Source organism: Panthera onca, chromosome F2 (genome assembly GCF_046562875.1).
Source record: "Panthera onca isolate mPanOnc1 chromosome F2, mPanOnc1 haplotype 2, whole genome shotgun sequence".
NCBI classification, from domain to species: Eukaryota; Metazoa; Chordata; class Mammalia; order Carnivora; family Felidae; genus Panthera; species Panthera onca.
The window spans coordinates 38,376,300-38,399,824 of NC_138356.1; the positions used below are offsets into that span (position 1 = coordinate 38,376,300).

The following is a 23,525-nucleotide window of genomic DNA, read 5'->3' on the forward strand; positions in this document are numbered from 1 at the left end:
ATTATTAGCCCCCTGGGAAGAGGCCTGCAGAAGTGCTCCCCTTCCCTTCTTCACCTGCATTTTGGGTTTTGTCTATGGTCATCTCCTGCAAACTTGAATTCTACATACACCGCTATATAGTGAATACATAATGAACAGCTGTTTTTTGTGTCAGGCCACAGGCTAGCCTTGACCCCCTGTGAAAGCTACCAACAGCTGCAGCTGTGTTTAATGAGAAAGAATGTGATAATGCAGAACTGAAAGACATTGGAGGACTCATGAATATTTTATTTATAGGTTTCTAGTTCAAACAGAGCCTGGAAGAATAAGAACTATTACAGGTCTGGTGTAAATCTGGGTAGTGCTGTTGTACAGGATTTGATTAAGGTACCCAGGGATGCCCACATCCCACCCCAAATCCATGATACTCCACCTGGGGAGGTTTGATTAAAAATAAAGTAAAAAGCAAATAAAAAACTCGTTTCCACTATGAGTTTGTGCCCATAAATCCAACTTAGAATCTCTGGTGACCCTGATGGAAGAGTGCAAGTTGTGCTCATGTTTAAAAGTGCTGTGTCTCCTCTCCCTAGTTTCGTCTTCGAATCAGCTGGTCACCATAGACCAAAGCCACGAGAACCCCAGGGGCCCTCACTGGTGGGGAAAAAACAAGACAGGAAAGATGGCTCTCTTTTTCCTGTGATATCAAGTAAGAGACCAGTAAATAAGCCTCAGAGGAGGCAAGACTTGAGCAGGATATTTAGGGTAGATTTAATGGCAGAGAATATTCTCTCTGGGGGGGATGGGTCTTCTCACCCACCCCATAGTACCATCTCCTTTCTTCTGGCTGGCTCTTCCCCATTTGCTTGGTCATTGCTTGGACAGCACTTGCTCTGGGAAACCTTCACTGCTGTCTTTATTTCTCCTGCTCCACCACTGTGTATTTCCTCAGTACCCTCTACTTAGACCAAACCCAGTCGTTTACTTATCTCTCCCATGAACTTGGAGTTTCTAAACGACAGGGGCTCTGCCTTGTTTCCCTCTACCTGGCGCAACTACATGTTCAATATATGAAACTGAATGAATGAAAGGGAATCCCAAATAAAGGGAACCATGTAGAATAGCAGTGGATGAGGACCTGGGACAGTGAAAGTAACCTACCTGGCATGTAAGCCAGGGAAGGTCTTAAATGTTTATTTTTGAGACAGAGACAGAGCATGAGTGGGGGAGGAAGAGAGAGAGAGGGAGACACAGAAGCCAAAGCAGGCTCCAGGCTCTGAGCTGTCAGCACAGAGCCCAACGTGGGGCTTGAACCCATGAACCGTGAGATCGTGACCTGAGCTGAAGTTGGGTGCTTAACCGACTGAGCCACCCAGGCACCCCTAGAAGGTCTTAAAAGCTAGATAGCTGCATTTAGATTTCATATGAGCCGAGATTGGTGGTTGTAAATGAAAGAGAAATGTAATGGAAACATTTAATTTTTTAATGTTTTTCTTTATTTTTTGAGAGACCGAGAAATAGCATGAGTAGGGGAGGGGCAGAGAGAGAGGGAGACACAGAATCTGAAGCAGGCTCCAGGCCCTGAGCTGTCAGCACAGAGTCCAGCACGGTGCTAGAACTCATGAAGCATGAGATCATGACCTGAGCTGAAGTCGTATGTTTAACTGACTGAGCCACCCAGGCATCCCAGGTTTTAGGGAATATTAGTCTCATAACAGTATATAGTAAAGATTTGGGAAGAATTAGAGCTAGGTCAGAGAGGAGAGGTCAAATCAATGTACCCAAAACCTCATCAGTTTTTTGTAACATAAAGGAAGATTCCATGATGCCCTGCATAGTCAACAGCTGGAACCTGCAGAGAACATTAAAAATCCCAGGGTTATAGTAATTTGCTTCCCCTTAAACATCAGTGTTACTTTGAGGCTTAATATTTGTGAAACCTAGGGATACAAAGCTTCTTTGGAATATAGCAAATTTTGAGAAGGCATCTAGTCTAGTTATCAACCCCAGGGAGGAATCACACAGTATCAGTCATCCTGCAGTAATGAGTTAGACATGCAATGTTGGGCAGAATGTCTGTGTCTATTCATGTGAAAATGGCAATTTCAGAGAGAAGGGATGCGTACAGCTGGAATGCCACAGAGGTGAGATTTTCAGATGGTGTTCTACAACACTCTTTGTATCTGTCCTGGCATACTGGTAAATGGGAGCCACTTTAATTCCATGTCTTCTGAAAGTACCTAATAGCCAATGACAAGAATAATCATTATGTTACACTGAAGTTTCCCTCCAGAGGCCCCTGTCCTCTTATATAAATCTCCATTCCTCACAAACCAGATTTCTGGGAACACAGTTTAATTATATGTGAATTTCTTTTATATAATGGAATCTAAAAATTTACTCTATTTTCCAAAGTTCTCCTTTATCCAGAGAAATGACTGATTTCCTTCTAGGTTTGGAAGTTATTTTTCTCCTTTTGATGGTTGGCTATTACAGAAGTCAGGGAAGCTTATAGGTAATTATAAAAGTTCAGACAGTTCATATTCCCTCAGCCTGAACATAGAGAATAACTGATCTAGTCTCCTATTCTGGTCACCACTGAAATTGATAGAAAGTTGACTTTCCATAGGATGGTCTAGTTAAAGATTGGAGAGTAAACATGATTTCTTTTCCTTCCTCCCTAAACTTTTCAAAAAAAGGCATTAACAGTGCCTGGACAAAAAGGAGTCATAAACCTACAAAGATAAGGATAGAGGAACCAACGAGATAGAAGCTTGGAATATGGAAAGAAGATGAATCTAGTGATGACTGATGTAGAAGCTCTGAGAAAGATGAAATATAGACAATGTATGAAGCCAAAATGCAATGTAATGGGTACAGAAAGGCTCAAGGATTGGCTTCACCATGTGCAGTGGGGATGAAGGCAGGCCTAATGTATTGCTGAAAGCTCCACCCAGTGCTGTGTGATGACTCCTCGAGGAAGCCTAGAGATGTTCGTTCTGGAGAAGGTGAACAGATGTACACCTAGCACAGCAGGGGTTAGTCCGTGATACTAAAAACTGAGGCGTTAAGTGAAAGTCTCTATACCGAACAGTGAGCTTTGACACCCATCCAGAGCACTTACAGCGAGCTTATACACTAGTTGGGGATGCTTCTCTGGCTTTTCTCAGTCCAAGAGAAAGACTTTAAGTACCAGGCTATGGTGCCCATAATGAATAGGCCTAGCCAGGCCACTCTACAGTGGAGGCTGTGAGTTGGCAATTGCCCCCTCCCTCCCTCCCTCCCTCCCTCCCTCCCTCCCTCTCTCTCTCTCTCTCTTTGCCTCTCTCACCCCACCCCCGCCTCTCTCCCTCTCTCCCCATCCCTCCCTCCCTCCCTCTCTGCCTCTCTCTCCAATCATCCCTGTTTCTTCCCTCTGAAATAGGCAGGGACAACCAGGAGAACAAATCAAACACAAAAAAAGAAACTTAGAACAAACATATAATCCAGAAAACAGAAGAAGACTCCCCCCCCCCCAAATCATCAATACCCTCAGAAAACAGAAAAAAAATATTGCATTTATGAATTAAGGAAAGGATGCTACTTAAAAATAATAATATTCAAAGCACTCAAAGAGCTCTTGGAAATTATTATTGCAGAAATAAGAACCTGTGAGCAAGATTTGGAGATAGTGTGATGACATTTTCAAAAAGAGATGAAAAATAAGAAAGAAAAATAATAAAGCTATAGGTAGTCCAAGAGGTTCAAGATTTGAAAAGTAGTAATTTCAGATAGAGAAAAAAAGGAGAGAAATTATCTAAGAAATAATTCTCAGACAAGGACATGAGTTTCCAAGTTGATAGAACAGACTAAGAGCCCATTACAATGAACTGTAAAATCTGACACCAAGGAATGCCATTATGGTATTTCAGAATACCAGAGACAGAGAAGTGTCTAAAATCTCCCAGACCAAAAACTAGGTCAAACACAGAGGAGGAGTAAGACACTAGATTTTTTAAATAATGGCACTAAAAGCTAGAATGCAGTGAGGCAGCTTTTTCAAAATTTGAGGAGGAAATGACTTGCAACCTAAAATTCTTCACTCTGACTTCTGGGAAAGATGGCAGAGTAGAAGGATCCTAGGCTCACATAGTCTCATAGATGCACCTAAGTAACACGCACATAAGTGTAAATAACCTAGAAAATGACCAGGAGACTGGCAGAACAGACTTTCCACAGATAAATGTAAAGAGACCACCTTGAAAGTGGTAGGAAGGGTGGAGATACAGTCAGGAGCCAAATAGACCCACTCAACTGGCTGTGGTAGGGAGGGACGCTGTAAGCATGGAAAAGGGAGATGAGCGAACTCTGGACCAAGCACCCCAGACACAAGGGACCCACACAGGGAAGATGAACCCCTATAACATTTGGATTTGAAAACCAGAGTGGTTCAACTTCGTTAGTTCTTCGAATTAGTGGGGCTTAACACCTAGAATTAAAAAAAAAAAAAAAAAAAAAGATCTGGAAGGCCATAGGAAACTGAGTTCCCACCCTCAAAGAAACTGAGTTCCCGCCCTCCTGCTGAGATACAGCATAGAAGCAGCAGTTTGAAAACTGAAGGGAATATATGGGAAGGAGATTTATTTACTAATCTCAAAATGTGTGCTGGAGGAGGAGGGATCTTTGGGAGACTTCTCCAGGAACAAAGGAGTTGGCAAGCATCATTTCCCTCCCACACACCTCAGAGTAGATATATGGACTCCTTCAGGAATCAGCATAAACACTCTTCATCTAGCTTGTCAAGAGCATGCCCAACACCCATGGTCTTCTGCAGACCTGTCTGCTGTAATCCAACTTGGCAGGAGTCCAAAATGGTGCTACAGGTGTGGCATTAGGCAAGAATCCAATACAGTGGCCAATACAAATCCAAAGTTACTTCTGCCCTGGGGAGGGGGAAAGGTAACCACACATACCAGCTCCACTGGAGCCCCAGAAGTGGACTGGGGCAGACATCTAGTCTGACTGCAGGCCCTGCCCACCAACAGAAACCACTCAGTAGACAATATAGGGGAGTGCCTTGCAGATCAATGCGACCACAGTTCAGGTAAATGCCTGCTTTGACCAAACTCAATGCCAAAGTGGCACCAGACTTTCCCATTAACAAAACAAGGACCAAACCCTGGCACAACAGACAGAGAGAGAGACACTGCAGCTGACTATACTGAAGGCAAATACAGCTTGGCCAAAACGTTAGGATGTATGTAACACACATAGGAGACACCCCTGAAATGCCAGGTTCTGGTAAACGGGGGGCATTGCACTGCACGGCACTACAGGACCTCTTCTTCATAAGGCCACTACTTTCAGGAGAAGGAGACATAGCTGACTTTCCTAATATATAGAAACAGACACAGAAAGTTGGGCAAAATGAGGAGACAGGGAATATGTCCCACGTGAAAGAAAAGGATGAACTCAGAGTAAAAGAGCAAAGTGAAATGGAGATAAGTAACATACCTGATGGAGAATTTAAATTAATGGTCATAAACATACTCATCTGACTCAAGAAAAGACCGGAGTATTTCAGTAAGACCCACTACAAAGACATAGAATATGAAAAAAAAAAAAAACAGAGGTGAAGATCTCAATAATAGAAATTAAAACTACAGTAGAGGGAATCAGTAGTGGACTAGAGGAAGCAGAAGAATGGATCAGTAACCTGGAAGACACAGTGATATAAAGCAATCAAGCTCAGGAAAGAGAAAATAATAGTAAAAAGTAAGAATAGATTAGGGGCATTCAGTGACACCATTAAGTGCAATAGCATTCACATTATAGGGATCCCAGAAGGAGAAGAGAGAGAAATAGGGGCAGAAAATTTATGTGAAGAAATAATGGCTGAAAACTTCCTGAATCTGAGGAAGGAAACAGATATCCAGATCGAGGAGGCAGAGAGAGCCTCCAATAAAATCAACCCAAGCAGGTCTACACCAAGACACATAATAATTAAAATCAGCAGAAACACTGCAGGTCAGAGGGAGTAGCTTGATCTATTATTCAAAGTGCTGAAATGAAAAAAAAAAAAAAGCCATAACTAAGAATACTCTTTCAGAATACTGATTACCACCAATAAAATTGAATCAGTATTCAAAAACTCCCCATAAACAAAAGTCCAAGACCAGATGACTTCACGGGTGAATTCTACCAAATATTTAAAGAAGAGTTAATACCCATTCTTCTCAAACTATTCCAAAAAAAAATAGAAGAGAAAGGAAAACTTCCAAATTCATTCTGTGAAGCCAGCATTACCCTGATACCCAAACTGGGTAAAGACACTACAATAGAGAACTACAGGCCAATATCTGTGAAGAACATGGATGCAAAATCCTAACAAAATATTAGCAAACCAAATCCAACAATAAATTTTAAAAAATCATTCACCACAGCTAAGTGGGATTTCAATATTTGCAAATGAGCAAACATGATATATCACATGAACAAGAGGAAGGATTAAAAGCTATATGTTCATTTCAGTAGATGCAGAAAAAGCATTTGACAAAGTACCACATCCATTCATGATAAAGACCCTCAATAAAGTAAGTTTAGAGGGAACATACGTCAACATAATAAAGGCCATGTGTAAAAACCCACAGCTAACATCATACTCATTGGTAAAAAACTGAGAGCTTTTCCCCTAAGGTCAGGAATGAGACAAAGATGTCCACTGTCACCACTTTCATTCAATATAGTACTAGAAATCCTAGCTGCAGAAATCAACCAGAAAAGGAAAGAAAAGGCATCCAAATCAGTAAGGAAGAAGTAAAACTTTCACTATTTGCAGATGACATATTATATATAGAAAACCCTGAGGACTCCATCAAAAAACTACTAGAACTGATAAATGAATTCAATAAAATTACAAGAGACAAAGTCAATACACAGAAATTCGTTGAATTTCTGTACACTAATAAATAGCAGAAAGAGAAATTAAGAAAACAATCCCATTTACATCTGTACCAAAAATAATTTAAAAACCAAAGAATAAACTTAACCAAGGAGATGAAAGAACTGTACTCTGAAAACTATAAAACATTGATGAAAGAATTGAAGATGACACAAATAAATGGAAAGACATTCCATGCTCATGGATTGGGAGAAGAAATATTTTTTAAATGCTCATACATCCCGAAGCAATCTACAGATTTAATGCAGTCCTTATCAAAATACCAACAGTATTTTTCACAAAACTGCAACAAACAATCCTAAAATTTCTATGGAACCACAAAAGACCCTGAATAGCCAAAACAATCTTGATGAACAAAACTGGAGGTATCCAGATTTCAAGATATAATCCAAAGCTGTAGCAATCAAAACAGCATGGTGCTGTGTTGCGACCAGCGCAACAAACACCAAGATCAGGGTCCTGAGGGTAGGGGAATGTAAGAAAAAAGAAGAGAGAAGAGAAGACAGTTTGGGAACAGGAGGGTCCCCCGGGCTGATGGCCCAAGTGACTGCTTTATTGTTGCTGTACACAATCTTTTATATCAAGACTCTTATGGGTCAGGCCATTCTAAGAATAAACAGGTTTCACATAATCGCTGCCAACCAAAACATTTAGTTCTGTGTTCCTTGTGAATTTTCTAAACGGGTCACAGCAAGACCTTGTTGATAAGATTGCTAGCAAAACACAGTTCCCATGTTTGTTTCTATTTGACTCGGGATAGAAAAAGGGGAGGTAACATTACTGCCAACACCCACAGACCACCGGCTTTAGGAATTAACTTTCTCAGCCTTGACAACGCTTTTGTATGCCCTTGAAAATGGGGGAATGGGAGGGGGAACCACCGGGTTGGCTGAGTCAACAGGGAACCGTTGCTCGACCCTGGCAACCTGGGCCCGGTGTCAGCCTGGCACCGGGGCCCGGCCTCCCACAGTGCTGGCATAGAATTAGACACATAGATCAGTGGAACAGAATAGAAAGCCCAGAAATAAACTCATGATTATATGGTCAATTAATTGATATCAAAGGATACACACACACACACACACACACACACACACACACACTGTGGAATATTACTTGGCCACATAGAAGAATGAAATCTTGCTTTTTGCAACAACATGGATGGGTCTGGAGAGTATAAAGCTAAGTGAAATAATTCAGTCAGAGGAAGAAAAACACCATACGATTTCACTCATATGTAGAATTTAAGAAACAAAACAAAGAAAAAAAAGAGACAAACCAGTTACAGACTCTTAACTATACAGAACACACTGATGGTTCTGAGAGAGGAGTTGAGTGGGGGGATGGGTGAAATAGGTGAAGGGGATTCAGAGTACATCTATGATGATGAACTCTGAGTAGTGTGTAGAATTGTTGAATCACTATATTGTACTCCTGAAACTAATATAGCACTGTGCATTAATGATACTGGAATTTAAAAAAATTAAAAAAAAAGTTATTTTCCCCATAAAACCACCAATGAAGTAGGAGAATAAAATAAAAGTATCTTTTTAATATGCAGCGTCTCACAAATTTTGCCTCGCATGGTGCACCCTTTCCTGTGAAGCCATTAGATGTTCTCTTCCACCAAACCAAAGAGTAAATGAAATCCAAATTTAAAAGGGGGTTGGGGGGGAATCAGCACCAGAGAGAGGCTAAAGAAATTTTCCCTTACTGATAACAAAGGAAGATTTTTGGATGAATAAATTAGTATTGGATTTTGCTGCATATAACAGGAAAAAAAGGAGGCTTAAACACATAAGGACTTATTATCTGTTATGAAAGAGCGTGGTGGCAGCAGCCTAATCAAGTATGACAGCTCTACAGATTTATCATAGACCTCCCGCCTTTTTCACATAGTAAGTACATCCTCGGGTTTGCCTCATGGCCCAGTATGGTTGCTGGAATTCAGCTATCATGTTTGTATTCCAACCAGGAGAGAAGAATAGGGAACCAAATGCTTGCCTCCCGAATCGAATCCATCCTTTTAAGCAGTCTTCCTTTAAATTCCTTATAATATTTCCTTGCATATATCATTGTCCTGAGCTTTTCCTTTTAGGAAGCTAATAGATACATTTAAAAACTAAAGAATAAAGACATAGCACTTTAAGCATATTATATATAAGTATGAGGATAAACATCCAAACGAACACTTGTGTAAGCATTCCTTCTGTGAATGGGGAGTGGTGTGGAGGTGAGTAGGAACTCCTATTTGTTAAAATGAGTTTTATAGAATTATTTGACTTTTAAAAATATATAGATACATAGCCTTGATTTAGAAAATTTAAAACTGAAAGAAGAAACAGACTCCATAGGTGTTCTCAAACTAAATACACCAGCACAAACAGAAACAGTTTTTCCACTGATGGTTTGGCCCAGAAAAGAAAGAAGTTTTTCTTAAATCACAAATTACGAGATGATTTTTACTCAGACTTTTAAAGCATAAAGCCAGCTCCGAGTCTCTCCTGTAGGTTCACGTGTATAAAACCAAATCATCTGGGTCTCTAGAGCGTGTTGGCAAGCAGTAACTCTCCTAACTTCTCATGTCGCTACACCAGAAAATCTTTGTGACTGATGGCTGAAGATCTGTTTCTCGGGGCCAGAGCCTGACGCTGAGGTTAAATGTTGTCTCTGTTGTTCAAGGCAAGGGCCGACCAAGCCAGAAGTCCTGTTGATCCAGTGGCCTGGAAAGCGATCAAGTCGCCGAGTCCAGAGGCACAACAGCTTCTCCCCCAAAAGCCCCCAGTTCAGTGCCTGTGGTCCAGGTAATGTAGCTTTGCCATTTTTCTTCTTCCAAACTGACTGTTTTGATTTTCACACTGATTTATTTTTTTTAAGCAAGTAAAACGGCAATAGTAATGAAATGCTTTCAGAAAAGTTTGTCTAAACCACAGTGGCAAAGAGCCTGTGGTATTAAGAACGAGGTGATGATCCACACCATTGTTTCCATGAGAATCCCACAACCGCACCTCGCAGTGCACAGAGGGTGATGGGACCTTGAGACCTGTAGAAGAAGGAAGCGCCCTTTACCCTAATTTGCTCTGGATCCCCTAAAGCCTGCCTACACATACGCAAAGTCTGTTTCAGGAAGTGGGTAATATAACCTTTATTGGGCTGAAACCTTAGCTTTTAAAAAATGTTTTAATATTTATTTCTTTTTGAGAGAGAGGGAGCGTGCAAGGGGGGCGGGGGCAGAGAGAGGGGGACAGAGGATCTAAAGCAGGCTTTGCACTGACAGCAGCGAGTCCTGTGTGGGGCTCGAACTTACGAACTGCGAGATCGTGCCCTGAGCCGAAGTCGAGCACTCAACCGACTGAGCCACCCAGACCCAAACCTGGACTAAAACCTTATTAATAATTTTTAGGTCATTATATTTTAATAATGTCATTTGTAATAATTACTTTGAAAGTCATTTGAAATATACAAATCCATGTTACAAAATATCACAGTAATTTCTAGAAGCTATGTATGTATATGTGTATATGTATGTATATATATAAACCACTTGAACATACCATTTTAACACAATTAACCTTTACCTAATATTTCAGAAAATCAAAGTACTAACTCTAGCCTATATTTACATACTGTACTTGGAAGGTTTCAAAGTGCTTTCTTGATCATTATCTTATATTCTAGTACCTTATGAGATAGATGTCAGTATATTTATTTCCCCAGAAGTACAGCAATTTGTCCAAGGTCATATGATTCATTAGACCATTTTTACTTGGAAACAACCTTAAAATCTCAGTGTTTACAATCGCAAATATTTGTCTTTTTTGTTCATGGGTATGTAGTTGATTGTGATTTGGGTGATGTGTGCTCTCCAGCCTCTAGGTTGGGCTCAGCTCTGCTTCTCACGTAGCCTCCTGGGATCAGTGACTACTTGAAGCAAACTCTTCTGCTGGGTGTCAGAAGCATAAATCACACAGCTCAGTTAAAACCACTGTGTGTGGGGCGCCTGGGTGGCGCAGTCGGTTAAGCGTCCGACTTCAGCCAGGTCACGATCTCGCGGTCCGTGAGTTCGAGCCCCGCGTCAGGCTCTGGGCTGATGGCTCGGAGCCTGGAGCCTGTTTCCGATTCTGTGTCTCCCTCTCTCTCTGCCCCTCCCCCGTTCATGCTCTGTCTCTCTCTGTCCCAAAAATAAATAAATAAATAAATAAATAAATAAATAAATAAATAAAAAAAAACCACTGTGTGCATCTTACCTGCTAGCTCTCCATTGACCAAATGAGTCACATGCCAAACCCAGTAATAGTGGGAAGGGACATGTACTCCATCCATTGTGGTAGGAGGTCCTGCAAAGTTGAGGGGCAGAGGTTGTATATGTAGAATTCTATAACAGGAAGATAGTGAAAACTTAGGAACAATGATATAGTCTACCGTGTGTTGACTAGGAAATGACAGGTCTAGGCTCCTGAGTCAAAATATAGATTGTCCTTTATGCTTTAACCATTTTGAAAACACAGCGAAACCCAAAATATCCTTCTAAGAAATTTTGACGTGACAGCCACCTTAAATTCTTTTAGGAACAATCCGGAATGGAAATGTGTTAATTAATTCCTAAATTAAAAATAAACATAGATTTTGTTTATACAGTTACAGTGTTTTCTATTATAAAGCACCCTTATTCTGATTTTTTGTAGCTGCTTCTGTGTGACTATGCTACTACTTAGTTTCGCATCATAATTTATGCGATAAACTTTGAGAGTTTTGCCCAAGAACGCAGAAAGAGAAGTGAATTCTAATGTAAAGTACTACCTCTTTATAATTTTGGTCTTATCTTTCTAACATTCAAAGCTAAAACAAGGCTTTATGGTTTGAATTCAATTACATTCTCCCATCAAGAAGTATTCAATACTATTATTTCAGCAAATGCCTATGAAATAATTTTGCACAAGCTGCCATAAGGATACGGAAGGATGCCTGGATGTTTGTGCAGGGGCTCAGACCACAACTCTTCCCTCTGCACCTTTGAATAATCTCCAGGTCATGAGTTCAAGCCCCACATTGGGTGTAGAGCTTGAAAAACAATAATAAAAGCTACTTATTTTAGAAAATGTAATTACAGCAATAATAACAGCAGAACTTACATAATGCTTGCCCCGGTGCTGGACTATAGATGTGTGTTTGTGTATATGTTCACACAGACATACGTATACTACATATATATGCATATGCGTATGTTTGTATATATACATATATATTCTAATTTATTCCTCACAATGACAATGTGGCCAGTGGTGGTATTATTGCCATTTTAAAAATAAGGAAGCTGAGGCCAGAGGAGCCAAGTAATTTGACCATGATCTTCAGGTTCCAGAGTCTGCTCTCTTAACTGCTATGCCATGACCATATTGTCCATGTTTACTCGGGTCAGTCCCTAGGAAAGGAGACACCAGCTATTTTACTGTGGTCAAGCCTATTATTTCCCTGGCTTCTTCCACTGTTTTGGAAGTAAGTTTAGAATTATTGATTAAAGCTTTCCTTTTTTCAGAAGAAAACTCAGCCATCTCGTGGGGTGGTAAAAGTGTCTCAGCAGGATCTGTTCTTTGACTATCAAAGACCAGTACAGGCGGCAACATAAAAACCACAGACTTGTAAGAGTGAACCCACTGGGATGCATGGATCTATGGAAATCAATAACTTAGAAAGCACTCACGTGAATATATTTCTTAAAAGGGTGCTGACTAGTCAGTGACACTGTGTGCTTCCTTCTGGGTAAAAGGAAAATTCTGAGATGCCAAAGCATTCCTGCTCTGTTTAATTGCCCTCATGATTTTCCCCTCAAGGCTTATTAGAAGAAGACAACCAGTGGATGACCCAGATCAATAGACTCCAGAAATTAATTGATCGACTGGAAAAGAAGGTGGGTGCTTCCTTTTCTTTCTTCTCCCTCTCACTTTTCAGTGACCCGTTTTCCTCATTGTATTAATATATCCATGGCTGCCCCATGGATAGAATAATAGCCAGGAGCACTGTGATGCTACAAATGACTACTTGGTAGTTATCTGGGCCTTTCTTTTTTTTAATGTTTATTTATTCTTGAGAGAGAGAGAGAGAGAGCGCACGTGAGTGGGGGAGGGTCAGAGAGAGAGAGAGGGAGACACAGAATCCGAAGCAGGCTCCAGGCTCCAGGCTCCAGGCTCCGAGCTGTCAGCACAGAGCCCGACGCGGGGCTCAAACTCACAAACTGTAAGATCATGGCCTGAGCCAAAGTCGGACACTTAACCGACTGAGCCACCCAGGCACCCCTGAGCCTTTCTGTTAAAGCAAATAGAGAAGCTCACATTAATTCTTAGGCCACCCATGCCTACCCCTAGTTATATGTGCAATATGTGGAGTTGCAAGTTAAATAAATGCATCGCCTGACTGCATTGCCTGACTCTTGAGTTATCACTGCCGAAGGTAGCAGGGTGCTTGAACAATGCATGTGGCAGCTCTTAGGGATGACCTGGCTGATGTCTCGGGAATGTTTCAAAGTGACTCAGGGAAATGGTTGCATGATATACTAAAAGATGAAATTGCACTCTCAACCTCTAGAAAGTAGCTTCTTAACTGATGAGGGGGAGAACATCTTGATTAACAGTCCCAGAGCACTATATTGAAGGGAGAAGAGAGAATTCCCTGAAAGTAAAAAGTATTGTCACTAAAATTGGAATAAATGCTTGTCTGATAACAAACTAGTGAACAAACAAACCTGTGCTATGGAGCAGTAAAATTTTAGTAAAAAGAGAGCAGCTAGAGAGGATATTCAGGTAAGGGTGATAGCATGAGTAAAGCTTAAATAGACCAGCTTAGTTAGTCTTTCATTTGGGGAAATGATAACAAATAAGATTGTGTGGATGGATGGGGCCATATTATGGATGGCATTAAATAATAGAGAAAGGGATTTGGGCTTGGCCTTGGAGACAACAGGAAGCATTTATTATTTTTCAACAGGTAAGTGATATGACCAAAGAGATCTTTTAGATAGAAAATTGGACAGCAAGCATACAAACTGGATTTAAACAGATTTAAACAGGAACATTCAAAGAGCCACCGAAGCCATCTCAAGCAGTGATATTAAAGAGCAGGTTCTAGATCTGAGCCTGCTGGGATTAGGTATGGAAAGAGACGGACCTGTATTGTATGACTGAAAAGAAAATGGCAGAGTGAAAGACTTACAGTGAAATTAACAGGACCCCTGAGTGGGTATGATGGGTAAAGGACAGGAGTATCTCAAAGAGGAGTCTGAGGATTTGGGCCTGAGTGTCTCGCTCAATTGTACCACTAACAGAAATGGAGAGACAAGTGAGAGATCGTGAGGTGAGGTGAGGTGAGGTGAACCGGCTTATTAGATGTGTTAATTTCAAGACCCAATAGGACACTTAGGCAGAAATGTCCAGGTAGATGTTAGTAGGTAACAAGTCAGGCCAATGGTTTAAGATCTTAAGAACTGTCTCCACAAAGATGAAACTTCCAAGTCCTGAGGTTGAGTAAGACCTCTGAAAATGAGGTTCTGTACAAGTAATCAAGTCCAGGAGAAGTGACTTTGGAGGATGCCAGCCCCTCTGGCACCATGTCACCGTTTGTCATGTTTACGTTGGCCATTTGCTGGGCAAAAAACCTAAACTTACAGTTGGCAGCAGTTCAGCATTCCTCCTTCCTAATTTTATTAATTGATATGTGAGCCGAGACTAAAAATATTCACGAGAAAAATGGCGGCTATGAAAATTAGTTTTCCAATCATGGAAGGGCTGGAAATCCATGACCTCTATTTGGAAAACAGACCTTGTTAAAACATAAAGAGTCTATTGTTACATAAATTTAGATTCATTTAAAGAACACAAATACCTCCTTTTCAAATGGCTTTGAGGTGCTTGGCAAACCTGTCTTTATTTGGTGTCTTAACTTTATATAGCTATTTTTAAAGGAATAGCTCAAACTTAGGTCATGCCTTTTTTCCAACTTTAAATCAAAGTATTATCACATCTCTTTCTTCCCTAGACTTTTTCTTCCTCCCTTTCCATGAAAGGGTTTCATTTTGAGGACAATGTCTGAGAGATTTGCTGAAAGTATGATGTGATGGTCTTCAGCATTGGGTTCCAGCGGTGTGGGGCTCAGCAGGATCTGTCTTAATGAATGGAGAGGCAGTGCAAGTTCCGTTTGCTTCTACAACGTATTCTGTACTGCGAATTAGGCTTTTAGAGGAACAACTACCCGATTGCCAAACAGTAGCTAAGTGCATGTCATTTCACAGCTGACTCTCTCGTCTCCTGCAGTTTTGGGCACTAGGTTTGATCTCCCCGTTAAGAGGAAGTGTACCTGCAGTGGAACAGGTGTTCTCTTTTCTCTCCACTTAGTGTGATAGATCCTTCCTGCACTGGAAACCAGGCCCAATACCATTCACGTGAGGGGGAAAAATAATACTTGAAATCTCTAAAAATCCCTTCAGGCGTTCTATCTTTCCATTTCAGCCTCTATGAGGATTTATGGGGATATATTGAGATTATGTTTGCTATTTTGCTCCCACTCTGCAGAAACATCTTTATGTTAAATAACAGCAACAAAACCTGTTTGATCTTCATGAAACCCTAAGTGTATCACCAGATCACAGGGCATCCTCTTTGAAGGGGTACAATTAAGGATGTTGCATTCATACGACTTCATTTAAGCTGTTGTTATCTTAGATCAAAGAAAGTAGACGTGAAAAGTGTACCTGAGTTGGTGTTAGGGAAAAAGTGGGCAAGGAGACCATTGTTCCAGTTTCTGTCTTTAAGATTCACTTCACATCCATATGCATTGCGTCACTTCGCCTTCACAGAAAAGCTATGATTTAAATGGGGCGTTCATTAGGCCATTCATTTATTCAACGAATGCTTGTTAAGCATCTACTTTATGCCAGGTATTATTCTGGCAGTGGAAATGCAGCAGTGATCCAAACAGGTAAGGTCCTTCATCCAACACAGATCAAAATCAGTAAACAAATAAATGAAACAAGATAATTTCAGAGAGGGAAAAGTACTCTGAGGACAAACTAAGGCAATATGGTGGAGATGAGGGGTTGGATACTTAAGTGGGTGATCCGGGAAGGTGGCTCTAAGGCAGTGACATTTGAGTTGAGGTATGAGAAAGGAAAAGGAGCCAGCTAGATGGTGCCCTAGGAATAGAGAATTTAAGGCAGAGGAAACACTAAAAGTGAACCCTAGATAAGTCAAGTAACTTGTTTAAGGTTTTACTGCAAGAGAATAGCATAGCTAAAGCAACATAGCCCTGTTTTTAACAGGCTTATGTTATTTCAGACCGTCTGGATTTATACCGATTTCAAGGGATTTCTTTATCTATCTGAAGGAATTATTGTGCATAATCCTCACCACCAATGCGAGGTGATATATTCTTAGAATGAAGTCCTCCGAGATTACATGCTTGGTTTCACTGGAGACATTAGCATCATCCACTGATCACGGTAGAAAATTCTAGGATCTTTTTAGTAGCCCTTCATTTTTAGAAAATATCAATAGTGTTTTCATTTGCTTTTGAGTTCATGTTTTAGTAAAGTAAAATTATCACTAGAGTGTAAATGTATTGTGGCCGTTACGCTAATGTCCATCATGATCTCCCAGGAAAAGTGGTGATCAGTACTAACAGCAAAAGAAATCACCCTACTCATTTTTTTTTTTTTTTACTGTTCTACCCTTTCCCAGTTTTCATGAATCTCCTTTCTCTTTTGTTCTCTTTTAATATCATCAGTAAACTTAAAGTAATAACAAATTGAACACACTGAAATGGCTCTTTACCATTGATAAATGGATAAAAGAGTCTTTATTGGAAAAGCTTCATTTTTAAAATCAGAATGATTCCATATCCTTTCAGATAATGAGCTGCTTTTGGCACAATATCAGCCACAAAAGAGTTACCATTCAAGTATATGATGTTTCCTCTAATTTCTGGTCCCTGCCTTCCCCATTTCTTTCTTTAAAGGATCTCAAACTTGAACCACGGGAAGAAGAAGTTATTGAAGGGAATACTAAATCTGTAAGTACTTTTTTTCTTTCTAGGTCAAAGTGTTAGAAATCTGTACTTGGCAAATATTTGAAGGAAAAAAAATTCTTCAAAATTGGCTACTATCTCAGTGAAATTTTGAAAAAGGAATACATAGGCATGTTTTATTTTGCACGGCTCTGTAGTAGTTTCTAAATTGTGATTTGTGAAAACCTAACAATGCCTACTTTGCAGGGGTTTTATGTAAGTATGTAGCATGTTATGTGTGTAAAATGAGAATTTTATGCACATATCAGTCAATGAGTTATTGAATAATTGAATGAATATGACCGGCAGAGAAGGGCAACATCCAAATTATGTCATAAACATTTTATAACCCCTGTAAGCCTGAGTGCCACGCCTGAGCTGAAACTTGATGCTATTTAGTATTATGTTACCCAGGGCCAGGCACATTGCAAGTGCTCAGAAATCATTTTTCAAAAACAAAGTTGACACTTAGAGAAAAAAGGAACATTTACATCCATAGGGAAAAGATGTCCATCAGCAGGGGTGGCAATTTATGGAAATCGAAAGAAAATGGATAAAGTGATGTTAACAGGCACTGAGACCCAACAAAAAGAAATTTGTGATTACGTAATTAAAAAGCAACACATATATATGATTTGTTATTTTACTTTATTTTGAGGCACATATTTATAGCACGTTCTGTTTGGAAAAAGTGGATCATTACATTTTCATTTAGTGAAAATTTAAATTTTAAAATCTGGGCAACCCACAGAAAATCACTTTTTTCTTAATAACTATATTGTATACTATACAGGTCTTAGAGGATCAATTGCATTTACGTGTGAAAAAGATAGGAAATACCCTTCATCTCTGTACCAGGCACTTATTCCACAGGCACTGCCTATGTGATAAAAGGTGAGGTTCACCTGTCCATCGGCTCCTACCCATCTGTCCAAACTCACAGCACAAAGGGAGTCTTCAAAGGGGGAGCTTTGGAGGGTTCTCAGAAAAGCTTAATAACGACTATTATGATTAGAATCCTATAGATATGGACACTTTCCCCAAAGATAACCCATAGTCCGCTACGTGTTCAGTGCTTCTATTCCTCCAAAGACAGGGGTGTGGTCTGTGTTAATTCCTCAGGCACCCAGAATTCTAAAGGGGTACATTTTGGTGGGAAGCTGAGAAAGAGAAGGCCGCCAAGCGCGCATACTGGGAATGCTATTGCTAGAAGTCCCTTAGGGACAGGATTGTGACCTTGCAATCTTTGTATCTCTATCGTCAATTAGATTTGCATGTAGAGAACACTACACTCTAGTCCAGAAAACCGAACATAACATTTCTAATGTTGAGAGAGACCATTGTCTACTCTTATATAATTTCCTGGTGTGACACTATTCTCTCGCGCTAGCTATGTGGGAGAGAAATCGTCTAAGGATTGTTTATTAAAGGTGACAGACTGTTCCATTCTCGGGTCCCTGACAGAAGAGAGGCCAACGTCAATTTTGAGAGATTCGTCAACCCACACAGCATTACTAATTCAATAGTACATAAAAGTACTTACAAGAACAAAACAGGACTGGGCAAGTTGGCTCAGCAGTCAATATTGTTTAAAAGCAGGAAAGGATATTCCTTAACTATTTTCAACCACCTGTAAAAGTAAGTAGCTGTGCTCTTTGGGAATACACATACAGTAATGATTTGAGCAAGTTTTTTTTTTTTTTTTTCAGAGCTGCCAGTAAGGTATTTGTCCTTAAAAGTTGTAGTTGATACTTAGTGACAGTGACGCATCACTGTCGACTCCTACGAAACCTTCTATATTCAGAATGACCGTAACAAATCTTCACTGTGCACAGCTGGCACTCATCATTCCACGCTCTTCCATGTTCAGTGATTTATCTTGGTGACCCAAACCAGTAGACGTCATTGACTAGGGAGGTAGCTTGCCTTTTCCATTGGTGAATACATGAGAACTTTGAAAAATAAATTGCCCATCAGAAACCAGAGAATAAACTTTTTATGATATACTTTATTTTTTAAGTGTATTTATTTACTTTTGAGAGAGAGAGAATCCCAGGCAGGCTCTATGCTGTCAGGACAGAACCCAGTGCAGGGCTCGAACTCACAAACCACGATATCACAACCTGAGCCGAAATCAGGAGTCGAACGCTTACCCGACTGAGCCATCCAGGTGCCCCATGATATACTTAATTTTTTTAAAGCTAATCTTTAGTGAGCCTTTACTATGTGCCAAGTGTTATCCCAAACACACACTTCTGTAATTCACTTCATCCATCATTATGAGTTGGCGCCATCATTAACCCCATTTTGCAGGTGGAGAGTCAAGGTGTGGAAGGATTTAAGCCTCCTAGCTGGACCCCAGCAGTTCTCCGCCAGACCTGCACCTGCCCTGACACTGCAACAGTCCGACTCTAGTGTTTGGTGCATTTCTGGGCACTAAAGTGGAGCTGTTCTTTGCCAGTGAGATTGGGAGCTGACAGATGACTCCTTTTCCTGAGATTTCCTGCCATGAGAGCAGAGCAGTAGTATCTGGTAGGCTTATTTAAGCACACAGCAAGAGTCCTGAAACCAACTAGCTGCCACATCTAGTTTTCTGGGACGTGAGCCATTACATAATGATGAGTCTAGGATGTGATTTCTTTCTTTTTTTTTTAAGGTCCTTTGTTTTTCCTCAGTGAGAAGTAACATCTATTGAGTATCTATCCTGGGCAAGATTTTTACATAATTCGATTTAATCCTCCCCAAAGCTATGATACCAAAGTACCACGGCTCCGATTTCATTTGGTGATTTCGGATGAAAAAATGGAGCCACTGGTTCAAGGCCACATAGCTAGTAAAAGTGAAGCCAAGCTTTTTTAAATGTGTACTCTCCACTCTTAAAGAGGAAAGGAACGAGGACAAGGTGATGTAGGTAGATGAAAAACAATGAGGCAGGGCTCTAGAGTTTTCAGGACCACCTCATACCCTTCATATCCTTTCCTGGAGTGAATAGTGCATGAATAAAATTTATTAAAGAGCTTTTAAGAATAGTCCATGACAGGGGCGCCTAGGTGGCTCAGTCAGTTGAGCATCCGGCTTCGGCTCAGGTGATGATCTCGCGGTCCGTGAGTTCGAGCCCTGCGTCGGGCTCTGTGCTGACAGCTCGGAGCCTGGAGCCTGCTTTGGATTCTGTGTCTCCCTCTCTCTCTGCTCCTCCCTGACTCATGCTCTGTCTCTCTCTTTCTCTCTCTCTCTCTCTCAAAAATAAAACATTTAAAAAAATTAAAAAAAAAAAAAGAATAGTCAATGACTAAAAACAAAAGCAACCTCTTGCTTGTTTGTTGTATGAAGAACTTGGTCACCAGTTATATGCCAGGCCCTGGGGGAGAGTCTGGAGATGAAATGGTGAATATTCCAGGCTACAGGACAGACCAGAAGGAGCTGCAGTGATTAAACAAGGGTCTACAATACACTGTGATGAAGGTTATTATAGGAAAGTATAGATTTGCACAATGATGGAACACAACTTAGGAGGCCCGGGAATGCTTCCAGAATGACATAGTATTCAAAATGAAATCAAAAAGAGTAAGGAGCTTTTAAAAATATTTACTTCTCCCTTACAACATTGAATTGTTCAAACGTCACACCAAAAGAACAACACGAAGGTGCTATGTAGGAATATTAAAATGTTCCAAGTGGTTTACAACCATCATGTGACAGAGATAGCAAGTTTTGGAATTCATAATTTTACTCTTGCCATAATGAAAAAGGAAATGTACATCAGAGATAAACCCAGATCTAAACTCCAAGACTATGACTTTATGACTCATGGAAAATTTGGGGGTAACTTATTGTCTTCTAGCTGTCAAGTGCCAAGCAGGGAGTATGAATCATTGAAAGGTCATTATGATTTTTGAAGGGAATCCAGCCAGCTCACATATCCTAGATCTGGGCAGGAGTACTGATCCACCCAAATCCTTTCTGCTTGAGGCCATTGTATGCCTCGCATGGCACTTCTTATCAAACAATTACTGGGAAAAGATGTCAATTCCCTAGATACTTTCTATATTCAAAAAGTTCTTTTTGGATTCAATATAATTTTTAACAAGGTCTTATCACGTTCTGGCACTTTTCAAAAGCTCTAACTTTTCTTGAGTACATTATTGTTGTTTATACCAGAATAGCTTATACAATAGGAGTTTACAAATCTAGCATCTTTTTCTGCCTTTCTCCCCTCATGAAGCCTGTGAATATTTTGTGAAGTAAATGAATCCTGTCATACAATATCATATGGATTGGGGCTTATTGCCAACTAATATGCCAGGGACTATTAGAACATAGTGTTGCTTTGCTATAGCTATTATGAGATTGAACAAGAGCGCACAAGAAGGTCTGTTACATTTCTGAAAACATGCTTGGAACACAACTGTGTAGTAATAGAGCTAGAAAACATGAACCAAATTAGTTGCATTGAAAATACTTCTGTCTCCAGAGATTTAAAAAGCTGAAATTCCTTGAAATAAAAAAATCCAAAAGGCGCCTAGGTGGCAGTCGGTAACGCATCTGACTCTTGGTTTCAGCTCAGGTCATGATCTCGTGATTCATGAGTTCAAGCCCCACACTGGGCTCCATGCTGACAGTGCAGAGTCTGCTTGGGATTCTCTCTCACACCCTCTCTCTCTGCCCCTCCTGTGCTCTCTCTCTCAAAATAAATAAATAAACTTTTTTTTTTTTTTAAAAATCCAAGAAATCAAAGGTAGATGCGACTAACCTAACGTGACTAGCAAGTACCGTTCTGTAAATATTCCGTCATAATTCCATCATAACAAAATCCCTATAAAGTAAATAATAAAGGCAACACTACGCCTTCTAAAGCAGAGAAACAAAAATGCTCTGGGCTGGCTGTTCACACCAGATTTCAGTGAGGATCTCAGACTGTATATTTGACATAAGTGACATACAGAAATATCATTAAGGTATCAGGGCACCTTCTCTACCTCTCCCATGCTCCCACATCCTACAACTTGACCTGGCCAGCCTAGAAAAGGTAAGGATTTTCTTTGGAGCTCAGAAGGTCTATTTTAAATTACCCAAGGAGATTCAGAAAGCTTCTCTTGTCACAGTAGTCCTAACACGTAGACAGATTATCTGGACCTCGTAAGTTGTTTTCTTTGTGTAAACATCTGAGGAAAGGAGGGAAAAGGTATGCCTTGTTTGGGTTGCAAAGTAAATTTATTTTCCAAATCATATTCACATCCATCTATGTAAGTGAGTGAATCACTTAGCTACTGCTGTGTAACAAACCACCCAAAATGAAGTGTTTTAAACCACAATTCTAGAGGCAGGCAATTTAAAGTGGGATCAGGCGGATGGTTCTTCTGGTGTCAGCTGGCCTCCTTAGGGCATCTGCAGTCAACTGCATGCCAGCTTTGCTGATCTTGGTGGGACTTCCTTATATGTCCGGGGACTCAGCTGGGATGAATCCACTGACCCAGCTCTGTTCTCTGTGGTCTTTAATTCACCAGCACACAGGTCGACAAAACTACAGTGCGCTGCCTATTTTTACCTATAAAGTATTATTGGAACACAGCCACACCCATTTGTTTGTTGTCTGTGGCTGCTCTCACACTAAAACAGATGGAGGAATGTGACAGGAACCTTAGGGCCCACAAAGTCTAAAATATTTATTATCTGTCCCTTCACATAAAAAGTTTTCTGACCCCTGATCTCGCAGGGCTTGTTCACATGACAATTTCAGGTATCGGAGAGAAAGTGTGAAAACTCACGAGGGGTCTGGAGGCCTAACCATGAAACTGGCACCCTCTTATTTCTGCCATGTTCTGTTGGCCAAAGCAAGTTTATAAGGCTGGCCCAGATCCAAGGGAAGGAGAAGTAGAATCCATGTTTTCATAGAAGCAGCCGAAAAGTCACATTTCAAAGGACATGCATTGCTCATGGTTCTGCTCATGGTTACAAATTAGATCACATAAGAGTTGCCTTCAGACTAAAAGGAGTATGGTGGAATAGGTAGATATAAATTTATATCTCTCATTAGAAAATCCATGAGAATCGTCTGAGTCATTGTTGATCACAAATACATGATTGAGAAGTTCCTACAGATTTGTGTCAAAAGAACGTGTCCACAATGATTTTGGCAGAGAGATTAACTTAAACTCTTAGTTACTGATATTAAAAACAGGTCCTGCGAGAGTCGTACAGGGGGCTGATTGTTCATTACACAATCTGAGGAGATAGTTATAGGCTTGTATCTACCTATCCTTGATCTCTGACCCTTAAAGGGAAATAAAACAAAGCTTAGTTAAAATTACTGAACTCATTAGGTAACTGGGCTATGAAAACAAATAGACCCAAATGGAGAGTGATTCCAATATAATGAAAGTTTTTTCCTTGCCCGATAATCAGTTCACACAATGATTCAGGGACATGGGCTCCTCCTCTCAAGTGTGGCTCTGCCATTCCCAAGACAGGTCATTCTATCAACAGAAAAGGGGAAGAGAATGTGGGAGGGGCTCACCTCCTTCCTGAACATCTTGTCCCAAAAGCAATACACAGCACTCCT

General features: G+C 40.4%; 1 protein-coding gene across 1 annotated transcript in view; it reads left to right on the forward strand.

The window, feature by feature from the left end:
- The window catches only part of NECAB1 (N-terminal EF-hand calcium binding protein 1), a 193,812-nt gene that overhangs the window by 147,898 nt on the left and 22,389 nt on the right, over positions 1–23,525 (forward strand). Inside the window, exons 7-9 of the mRNA XM_078441947.2 lie at positions 9,599–9,720; positions 12,748–12,824; positions 16,919–16,972. Coding sequence (XP_078298073.1) covers positions 9,599–9,720; positions 12,748–12,824; positions 16,919–16,972 — 253 coding nt within the window. The remainder of the gene's footprint in view (positions 1–9,598; positions 9,721–12,747; positions 12,825–16,918; positions 16,973–23,525) is intronic.